Source organism: Primulina tabacum, chromosome 17 (assembly GCF_025594145.1).
Source record: "Primulina tabacum isolate GXHZ01 chromosome 17, ASM2559414v2, whole genome shotgun sequence".
Taxonomy (NCBI): Eukaryota; Viridiplantae; Streptophyta; class Magnoliopsida; order Lamiales; family Gesneriaceae; genus Primulina; species Primulina tabacum.
This window is the reverse complement of record NC_134566.1, coordinates 29,000,303-29,011,936: the sequence shown is the minus strand read 5'-3', so window position 1 is coordinate 29,011,936 and position 11,634 is coordinate 29,000,303. Positions and strand designations below refer to the sequence as shown.

The 11,634-nt window shown below is 33.8% G+C and overlaps 1 protein-coding gene across 2 annotated transcripts; it reads left to right on the top strand.

Moving 5' to 3' along the window:
- Window positions 1-1,422: 1,422 nt before the first annotated feature.
- LOC142531150 (vacuolar lysine transporter YPQ1-like) lies at window positions 1,423-4,610 on the top strand. 2 transcript variants are annotated; one of them, XM_075637210.1, is made up of 12 exons: window positions 1,423-1,801; window positions 1,939-1,981; window positions 2,063-2,089; window positions 2,236-2,334; window positions 2,427-2,533; window positions 2,617-2,788; window positions 3,540-3,641; window positions 3,712-3,804; window positions 3,939-3,959; window positions 4,047-4,105; window positions 4,250-4,328; window positions 4,416-4,610. In XM_075637210.1, exons 1-12 carry the CDS (start codon window positions 1,557-1,559, stop codon window positions 4,491-4,493), a joined length of 1,125 nt encoding a protein of 374 aa, XP_075493325.1. In that variant the 5' UTR covers window positions 1,423-1,556; the 3' UTR covers window positions 4,494-4,610. The 2 variants fall into 2 exon arrangements, with proteins under 2 accessions (XP_075493325.1, XP_075493324.1); XM_075637209.1 differs by having other exon boundaries at window positions 1,425-1,801; window positions 4,238-4,328; window positions 4,416-4,609.
- The last annotated feature ends 7,024 nt before the right edge of the window (window positions 4,611-11,634 follow it).

Here is an 11,634-nt window from a genome sequence, read left to right as displayed (position 1 = left end):
TTACACTTGCAGGGGGAGCAGTAAGATGGGTTTCAAAACTGCAGACAGTTGTGGCGTTATCTACAACAGAGGCAGAATACATGGCAGCTATTCAAGCTTGCAAGGAGGCAATATGGATTAAAAGGTTATTGGAGGAGATCGGACGCAGACAAGAGAATGTTCTTTTGTTTTGTGACAGTCAGAGTGCCTTGCACATCGCAAGGAATCCAGCCTTTCATTCCAGGACGAAACACATTGGAGTACAATTTCACTTTGTGCGGGAAGTAGTAGAAGAAGGAAGCGTAGATATGCAGAAGATTCATACGAAAGAAAACATAGCTGATTTTCTGACCAAACCAGTGAACACTGATAAGTTTGAGTGGTGTAGATCCTCAAGTGGTCTAGCAGAAACGTAAGCAGCAGGGAATGACAAGATTGAAAAGATGTGTGGAGATGTGTTTGATTCTCAATCAAATTTCGAAGTGGGAGAAATGTCGGCAAGATTTTTTCAAAGAAAATGGGCCAGTCAAGAAAAACGTGTATTAAATGGATGAAAGGGACAGTTGGCAAATTTGAATCAAATTTGAAGAGGAATGTTCATACGCGTTTTTAACGCGTATTCACACTGACAAGGGGCTCTATAAATTGAGCTCCCCCTTTCATTCTGAAATTATCCATTTTTCGAGTTTTCTCTCATCTTATAAGTATTTGAGAGCTTAGTTCTATAATATTTGTGAGGTGTTTTGTTCTCCTGTATTAAGAGAGTGTGTGTTCTATTTGAAAACACAGTGAGTGAGTTGTACACCACAAAATATTATAGTGAAATTCTTTTCATCTTGCCTGTGGTTTTTACCCTAATATTTTTTAGGGTTTTTCCATGTAAATCTCGGTGTCCAGTTTATTCTTTATTTTCGGGTTTTATTATCTCAAATTTCGCACGTGAGACCAACATTTTGTGAAATGGTCTCACGAATCTTTATATGTGAGACATGTCAATCCTACCGATATTCACAATTAAAAGTACTCTTAGCATTAAAAAGTAATACTTTTTCATGGATGACCCAAATAAAAGATTCATATCATAAAATACGATTCCTGAAACCGTTTCACACAAATTTTTGTCTAGCAGAGAAATGTTAAGCTCCACCGAGTGTGTTCACCCGATGAAACATTCATTGTTTATTTGGCATGAGTAAGCAATCATATGTGTATATATATATATATACATATATATATACACATATATATAATCACACGGTAATACATTCTTCTACCAAGATGAACCATCATATTATTATTATTCACACCGTGTATTTTTAATAAAATAATTCCTCAATAATGCATGGAGTGGGAATGGCATCGTCTATTATTGATCAGATCACGTCTTTGAAAATAACATTTACTCGGTATAAATCAATGTCTGAATATGCAATGAAGTGACTCCACGTACAACACACAAGTGTCACCTCCTGTCGGATCCCTCAAAGTACTTAATTAAGCTGTGAGCTTCAATATTCTTCACATTTACTACACTTTCGTCTCCGCCGTTGTCACTCGGCCAACAAAGAGAGGAAAACATGAAGTATCTGCTGCGAAATACGGTGTCAGGTTATTGCGTAGAAGAGCAAAAGCCATGCATTTATTGGGTGGAAAGATTCCTCAACGATTGCCTATGCAACGTAAAAGACGAATTCTCGTTCAGTTTTGGGCTAATGAGCCTTGTGTTTTGGGGAGTTGCAGAAATCCCACAAATCATCACTAATTTTCGCTCCAAATCCGGCCATGGAGTTTCTCTTATGTTTCTTCTCACTTGGGTTGCTGGGTTAGTTAATTTATTCTATATTATACTCATGAGCTCCCAGAAACATATTATTCGTGATTAAATTTCTGGGTTCTTCTTTTTTAGTTTTTTCAGTTTCATATTGCGTCTTTTCACTTTTGTTTGAATATTTTTGGCAGCGACATATTCAACTTAGTGGGTTGCCTTCTTGAACCAGCAACGGTGTGTTCTATTTGTGCTAAATGTATGCAAGGTTTTCCTCATATGTTTTGATTGTAATAATTATATATTTGGGTGATGCAGTTGCCAACCCAGTTATACACAGCAGCGGTAAGAAAAATAACTCTTTGCGTAGATGTAATGTTTAATTTAATACTGTAAACATTCATAATATTTTATATATGTTATATATGATATAATCATTTTCCAAGCTCTGAAGTTTTCTTCTTTCCCCGTTGATCGGAATTGTCAAACAGCTTTATACAATAAGCACAGTAATCTTAGTGCTGCAAAGCATATACTATGATCACTTCAAGAAATGGAAGAAAAGATCCGTAAAGAAATCAAACCAAGAGGTTTTTCCAATTTCTTTGAAAAAAATAGTGCTTCAAATATTCTGCTTCTCAATCATTTAAAGAACAGATATCGACTTAAATCTTGTATGTAGGTTGAAGACTTGAAAAAGCCTTTGAAACCAACTAGACAATCAGATTCCGCCATCCCAATACCTGGCAAAAGCCGAGCTTCTGCCCCAAGAGAAGTCTATTACTATATGTCGGTTTATTATTCATCCCTGTATCATAATTTTTTCCCAAGTTTAAATTTTTATTTGATACCAACAATATACTCTTTTGCAGGTCAGCGAGATCAATGGCCAGTAGCACAACTCCGCCCGTCCGATCTCATCTCCGCCCGGTGAGGAGTGGTCCTTCTGCTGTGGGGCTTGAGCACGACTCGTCTTCAGATGACGAGAATGCTCAAATTACACCCCAGAAATATTCCAGCAAACCCAAGGGAATCCCGAGATCTGTGAGTGTTCTTGTTTATTATATCGTTCTGATCGAATAGAGTGGAAATGGGATGTTTCTGTTGTCCATTTTCAACGTGTTAATCTAATATTCTAACATAGACATGTAATGGATTTGGATCTTTCTTGTCACTTGTTTACAGCCTGGAAAATGTCGTGTAGTTCCTCATTTTTTTAATTTTATAGGAATGATTCTGTTTGTGTTGCATTCACTCGAGATAACTTTGAAGTTGAGTGGTTTTAATAACATGTATTGTTAGTTAATTTTACTAATATAAGTTTATTAGTAATTTTTGTATATCTTCTTGGTCTTTTTCGATTTTTTTCTTCAGCTTATCTCTAATTTATCTAAAAGTTTAAACTACTCATTAATCTTATCTAATCACTATTCTATAAGTATCGTATCCTAATAAAATAATATATATTTTTTACAACAAAATTATCAAACACAAAAAATTTAATATGCGTGTAACATGAGATGATCATTCTAGTGGTCAAATGACTAGTCCAGTGGTTATGATCATGCTAGTTTTGTTTTGTTTTGTTTTTGTTTTTTTGTTTTGTTTTTTTGTTTTTGGAAATTATAGGAGAAATAATTTGATTAGGTAAATTTAAAATTTGAAGTATTGTACGTGGGGATAGAATATAATTCAATGGTGATAGAGTATTTGTAGGAATTGATCGAAATGGAGTTGATGTGAGAAGAACAAAAATTGTATTTCCTTATCATTACTGTGCATTGTGCTATATCAGGCTGGATACGGGGCATTTTTAGCTACATCGATCAGCCTGACACCGGAAACCAATGCTTTGATGCAAGTTTGTGTCGGATTAACCGGGAGGAAATTGTTGCAGGTAACGATTTGTAGATTAATGAATTCATTTCCTTTGCTCCGGATTAAAAGCAAGGATGTTTCTATTGCAGGAAGGTGGATCAGAAACCGTGTTAGGGCAGTCATTGGGATGGATGATGGCTGCCATTTACATGGGTGGTAGACTGCCTCAAATATGGCTAAATGTGAGTGTTAGTATATAACTTTAGCTCAAGTCGATGATCCCTTCGAAACTCCGGCAATACAGATTGTTCAATTCATTTTTCCCTTTTTTTATGGGGGGTATCTGACTTGTGTTTTTTCCTTTCTGATTGAGCAGATTAAAAGGGGAAGTGTTGAGGTAACTGATTCTTACCTTTTTGTTTGTGTTTTTTTCCAAGTTTTCTTGAGAAATGAATTGAAGGACTCAAGGGATCTAATATCTCAGGGCTTGAATCCTTTCATGTTTGTCTTTGCACTTGCTGCTAACGCTACTTACGTCGCCAGGTACACCATCTCCAGGGGCGAACTTAAGAAACTTAAGCTCGAAATTGGAATTTCTTTTTCAATTTATCGATGCCGAGATTTGTAACCTTTGCAATGTTTTTAATGTCTGTGCATTTGGTAAATATGATGCAGCATTCTTGTTAGGTCAACAGCTTGGCATAAAATCAAGGCAAACTTGCCATGGTTGCTAGATGCTGTCGTATGCGTACTGCTGGACTTATTTGTATCCTTTCATATTCTAGTACTCCTAACATTTTCTCTCAAAACAAAAGGGGAAAAAGAGAGGTTACTCCTTAATTACAGGTGACAGATAATATTACAGTATGTGTATTACAGGTACTTTGGCAGAGCAGAACATGAAGATTGCAATGAAGCAGACAAGAAATAGAACTGAATTTTGTAGTTTTTCTGAGTTATTCAAAAAGAATTTTTCATTAAATAAATTCAAGAGATATTATTTATTAAAAATTTTCCTTTACCTGTTAAACCGGTTGAAAGATTTAGTATAGTTATGTGTATGAACAAAATACGAATAATTCTCCTTCGTGGGCAGGGCAAGAGCTACGATATATGACTCGTTATCGAACTCTATAAAAAAAAATACAGGTTTTTAAAAGAGTGAACGTATTTTCGATTAAACTGACATCAGGTCGTGTGTACATGAATACGGAAATTGCCAGAACATCGAATCTGGGAAGGAGATCACACAACTAAAAAGACATAGATCCTGGAAAATCTGAAGGGAGATTCCTTCACGTTAACAAAAAAACAATGATCACCAAATGATAACGACCAAAAGAATCCTCTTCAAATCACTCCCAATTCTACGCACAAAAATGGTCTAAAACACGTGGGGGAAACTCACCGTTGTCAAGAATCAGCCGGGAAATCATAAGCCTTTCAATTATAACGAACGAAACATAATCATAGAAAAAATGTGGTCGTTTGACTGAGAATGTTTGTTTTGCTCGAATAATAAGTTCGAAGACTTGATTTTTGTCTACGCGTGAATTCATCGTATTTACTTTTCGATAGATATTAACTAAATTTCTAATTAATATAATAACTAGCAAATCATGTTAGTCAAATAAATCATTATCTATGTCATAAATTTGTCAAAAAAATTATTTGTAGAAAGAATCAAATTTTTAATTATCGGTTAAATATTCACTTATATATTATTTAAACGTATGGTCCACAACATTACCTAGGAGGATAACGTACAATTGCTCTTTTCAGTAAGTAAGGAGTCCAAAATTTAATTAATAACCAAACCTCTCCAAATTTAGCACAATATTCCCTTTTTTAACCCATGGGGATTTAATGCTGTTTGTTGAGCTACCCACTAAATTTTTTTCACTTCATCTTAAATTAATGCACTTAATTTGTTCGCAAACATATGTATCTATGAGTAGGTCTCTTGTGAGACGGTCTCACGAATCTTTATCTGTGAGACGAGTCAACCTTATCGATATTCACAATAAAAAGTAATACTCTTAGCATAAAAAGTAATATTTTTTCATGGATGACCCAAATAAGATATATGTTTCAAAAAATACGGCCCGTGAGACTATCTCACAAAAGTTTTTGCCTAAATCTATACTATTTATATTATTATATTATTAAGTGTGAGACCCTTAAAATAACTATTTTAGATGACATCAAAATATTTAATTTCATAATTACCCTTCTTACCCTACTAAAAACATCCTCAAGTCATTACATATTTTACATAGAAAAAAATTTAAACAAAATTTCTCTTTTAAATCGAAAAACTCTTCTAAATTGAAAATAATTTCGTGTTAATTGTTTAGTATTATTTGATCAAATTAAAAATAATAATAAAACATGTAACGTGTGTGCATCTTTTACTAGTATATATAATAATTATAATGGGCGAGAGAATTTTGCCTTTAACGTGTCACCACCATTGCTCTTGTTATTTGGATTTTTTGGTTGATTGGTTCATGAATTATTTTTCAAACAGTGTACATTTAGCGAAAACTATGCAATTAATCATTTCATTCCTTTTACCACTAATTCACTTTATGTTGTTTTGATCCTCGATGGGGAGAGAGTGGCCATGGGTTAGGAAGGTGGATAAATTGCATTATATATCATCGTTTGAAGATTTCCGAGTATTATATAATTGGGTTAACGAGCGAGTTCTGATTTTGGTGTGTAGCCCAATTGTTGCACTATCTCCCGTGCCAACGTGGGTGTAACACCGTCATGTATCGGAACACAAAAGTATCGTGTTTTTACTAAACAATAGTGAAGAATGGTTCAAAGAATTTGAAATCGAGGAAATACATATGTGGATGAATGACAATGCAATATTAATCATGCATGCCAATTTGGTTTTGACTTTTGAGGGTTACATTTCGCCAGTGGAGTCATTATGATTGTCGTATTGAAATAAAATCTAAAGTGGTAAAATTTTGTTTATATTAATAATTTTTCCATCCTCGCCGTATAAAAAATATATATCAAATCGCTAATAAACTATTGTTTTCTTGTTTTTTTTTAAGAGACGTCCCGAAGGAAATGCAACATACCGGTTTGTCATGAATTCCAAGTTGAGCCCAAGTGATGATAAATTCTTTGATAATTGGTAAGTGGTAATACTTTCTTTAAACGACGATCATATTATATAATATGTAAATTAAACGACGCCATTTGCTTTATTGATAATTGGTAAGTGGTAATACTTTCTTTAAAATATAAGTCAAAAACTTGTGTGAAACGGTCTCACGGGTAGTATTGATGAGACGTATCTCTTATTTGGATCATCCATAAAAAAAGTATTATTTTTTATGCTAAAGTATTCATATTTATAATTTTTGACTAATGTTTATCTTTTCAGTGCATATTGAATATTGATGAAATCACAGTGTCAAAATAAACGTTTTCAATGTGAAATATATAGTTATGTTTTCTGAGCTAAACATAATATAAAGTTAATTATATTTTATACGCTCGATGGACAAGAATCTTCAACTTGGAGCACGAAATCATTAAAGATCTTCGACCTGCTTAATTTAAAATTTGACAAAAACTTGCGTGAGAAGGTATTACGAATAGTATTTTGTGATATGGATATCTTATTTGGGTCATCCATGAAAAAATATTACTTTTTATACTAAGAATATTAATTTTTATTGTCAATATCGATAGGATTGACATGTCTCACAGATGATAAAGATTCGTGAGTACTATTAAAATTTTGTTTTTGGTGGGTGAACTTTTTATAATAAGAACATTTATATTTAATAAAATAATGAATTTTTTTAATATTTAAACTCGAATTCTAAACAATAAAATCACACCTTCAAATTGCTATTTATTGTTTTTTTAAGTGTATTTAAAACAGAGAGAAACCCACTTTTTTTAGCAAAATAATCATATACACGTGATAAAAATATTTGCGATAGACTGTGACGTCGATATCGGCCGACAAAATTCAATAATTATTTTGGAATGCAGCCAAAAAACGAATGAATGACGACATAAAAGAGAAATTCATATAATTGGAAATTAAAAAATAAACAAATGAAAGTCGTACGCCCAATCATAAGCCTCCACGTATGAAATTTTTCCAACTCCTTATCAATCACTATCAACCACGCCTCCAAATGTATATACAAAATTATGATCAAGAAAATCAATATCCCTATATATTTTTATAGAGAGTATTTCATCTATTTTATTTGAAATGCATTGTATTTCAAATAAAAAATTTTCTTCAAGATATGAAATAGCCATGTCATCAAACCAAGAGACTTTTGACTCATATACATGGTTCGTAATCGCAATCGCAGATATCGTCGCGGAAGTCACCGTTCCAGTTATCATGACATTTCACGGAACGGTCATGGCGCTGATATTTTTTAAAAATTAATATAAATTTAAAATTTTAAAAAATATGTAAATCAAAATATAAATATCATTTAAATAGATTATTTGATGAAAACAAGATAGTAAATATATTTTTAAAATTTTATTCACACCTTATTTAATCCCAAATCATATTTTTGTTATATATCGAAATTTTCACAACCTTCTCAAAATTGAAATATACTATTAAGAAAGTTTTGGGTTATAATCAATTAAACTTTTGAAAAAAAATTAATTGGAAGAAACAAGATATTGTACCTTATAAAATTCCGTCCCTTTCAATGCAAATATTAACTTTATAATCTCCAGAATTCTAGAAAATACCACGCAAGGATTTAGAATACTTATATTGACTTATACAAAATTAAAAAATTCAAACAAAACACCAAAAGCCCAAATATTTATCAAATTTCAAGAACTTCGAAATTAAAAATACAAAAATAATTCTGAGTACGGCATAATTTCTGCTACAAAATTGAGTATGGATATGTGTGTGATATATAAATCAAGAAAATCATAAATTTAAGCATTACACGGTGCTTTCAAATCATCAATACAATGTACATTATTTGAAAAGATATCTATGTAGGTTCACTAGGAGACGTTATTTGAAAAAATATTTTGTATCTAGATCAAGCAACTCGACCTAGAAGAGTGGGTCGAGCTCTTCCAGTTGTCAACGAGCTCTTCACAAGAGCTCTTGGGAAACAAAAAAAAAAAGAAAAAAAAAGAAAGAAAGCTCTTGGGTCGAGCTCTTCACAACTTTTGTGAGCTTGGGTCGAGCTCTTCACTTAAGTGAAGAGCTCGACCCACTCGACCCCGAGGATGGGTCGAGCTCGGGGTCGAGACTCGACTATCGTTCTTTTTTTTCTTTTTAAGGTTACGTTCCGTGTCGTTTCATCGAATCATGCCAGTTCCACCGAAAACACGACGTTTTCTATCTACGTAACGACGATCCAAAGCATCAATGTTCACACCCCGAAACTTCGTCAATGTATGCTTCGTTCCCGTTTCGGTCGTTCCGATACCGTTTCTACAAACCATGCTCATATATTGAGAGCCTAAAAACAAGACCAAAGAGGTGTGAAAATATCTGGAATATTCCCAGCAAATAACTCTGATTTTTCGAGTTAGGGATTACTAAAAGATACGAGTGAGAGGCAAAAAAAAAAAGAAAGTTAAATTTGTGTAATTCATCCATATGAGTACAAACAGTCAAGCTACTCGTGACCAAGCTCGAACCGAGTTCGAGAATGTGATGAATGTGGTTATTTGCCTGTAGAATTTGTTGGATTTAGATTTTGGGTAAATTCACATTCAGTACCCAAACCAAACATGAATTGTTTCCAACTCCCTGGTCAGAGAAAGTATCTTGAATAATGACACAAATACCCTTATTCTCTATTTGATTTTAATTGATCCCCGTGCTTTCTCAAAATAGTATCAGAGCCTAAGGTTAATTTATTTCAAACACATAATTTATTATTATGAAGAAACGAAATATTTGAGGAGGAGAATTTCGAAAAAATTATGAATCCAAGCTTAGGTTCGAGAAAAATAATTTACAAGGATTATTCCAATATTTTGGAATATACACAATATCATCTAACTATTGTTAGATATCAGAAGCAGAAAGGGAAACCTCAGCACCCTCAGGTAAACTTATGATTCAAGCAAACAAGTTTATGGAGATAGTACCAGATTCTTCTAAGCTCTCTTTAGATCTTAGGAAGATCCAGAAAATAGTACAAAACTATGGCAATAAGCTATACTTTGTACCCCAACAAGTTGAAAAAATCCTTGAAAACCAAGAAGAAATTCTTGGAATATTAAAGGATATTCAAACAAGAATTCAGAAACTAGAACAACAACCAAGTTCTAGTAACAGAACTTCAGGAGGATGGTTACTACCAACACTTGGTACTGAACCCTTGTTACATCAACAAGGGAAGGCCAAAGTGGTGTCAAAACCTTTGACTGAAAAAGAAAAGATGATTCAATCTACTTAAATCGGTCTCAGAGAAGAAACTAATCTGTTGACAACTTTAGAAAGGATTGGTCTGGAGGATCTACAAGAACTTGCAGAATCTTTCGCAAATCTCAAAGTTGTAGATCTGAAGATGTACACAGCAGGAGGTGAACCACCTGCTATAACTTGGTCATCTTCGCAAGAACCACCAAGGGAAAATGTGGGATCTCAGAATATAAACATGAGAGAATCTCAATCTGATTTTCATACTAGTGGAGAATCACACCCAGCAGGGACAAAGACAAGGAGAAGTCAAATTCCCTTGCACCAAACACCCTACGGAAAGACTGTTTTAGATCATATACATCATTATGGGGTTATGCTTAACCTTGTTGTATTAGATTTCAAAAACAGAGAAGATCTCATAGATGACTGGACATCTGCTATGAGAATCGCAGCAGGAACACTTGATCTCAACAAAGAAGGATTCATTAAACTTTTAGAAATGAGTCTTATGGGATCAGTAAAAATTTCTTGGGACATAACTTCAATAGAAATGAAAGAGTCAGTCCTAGCCGGAGAATCTCTGAGCGAGATAGCTGGAAAAATGGCTATCCTATTTAAAGCACAATTTAAAGGGGTAGATTATTTTAACAGTCAAGATACAGAGAAGAGGAAAAAATATACTCAAGCTCTGTATAGTCTTGAATTACATGACATATGTTTGGTAGATGAATACATTATGTTATTCACTAAATATAGATAGAATTCAGGGGTCGAAGAAGATATAGCGATGTAGCTATTCTTCGCAAAAATGCCAAGTCCCTGGAGAGAAATGCTCATAAGAGAATACGTAGCTGGAAACCCAGATACGTTGGCACGAAGAGCCTCTTTTCTTAAAGGAAAAATTGGCAGAATGGTGTCATATGACAGCATTACAAAAGAATTACAAAAGCTTAAGGGGTATCAACAAAAGAACTCATTTGTGTTGTAAGGAAAATGATCTTCCAACAATTATTGGAAATAAACAACAAAAACATAAGAGGAAAAGTTTTATGACTCATCCTTATGCTCGAAGTGGAAGAAGTTCTTGGAAACCAAGAACTGTTTGGTCTAAACAGAAAGCCAGATCTTACAAATCTGGACAAAGAAGTGGACCATCAAGAAGTAGGATATCATCCCAAGCATCGAGTACATCTCGAAGCATAGGAAGAACACCTACGAATAAAACTTTCAGAAGAGCTCATACTCGAGCCAATGAAAGTTTCAAAGATTGTAATTGCTAGACATGTGGAGCAAGAGGTCATATCTCGACCAACTGTCCAGAAAATGAAAAAAGAGGTATTAAACGCTTCGATCCTACCCTGGATATTGAAGAAGCAGTTTATTACCAAGATCTTATTCAGGTATACAGATTTGAGGACATTGCCTCATATGAAAGTATATATGAAGAAGAAGAAGTTTTAAGTTAACGAGAATCTGATGGAACAGAATCGGAATCTGACTGAGGACGAGGTGTTTCGACACGAAACCCATGAAGATTTGTCTAGGTTTTTCAGTCAGACAACAATATCTCATAATATGGTCCAAAGGATCATGAGAGAAAATCCTAGTCTACAGAGATATCAAGGATTCTCTGCAGGACATGAAGAAAAGTTCTTAG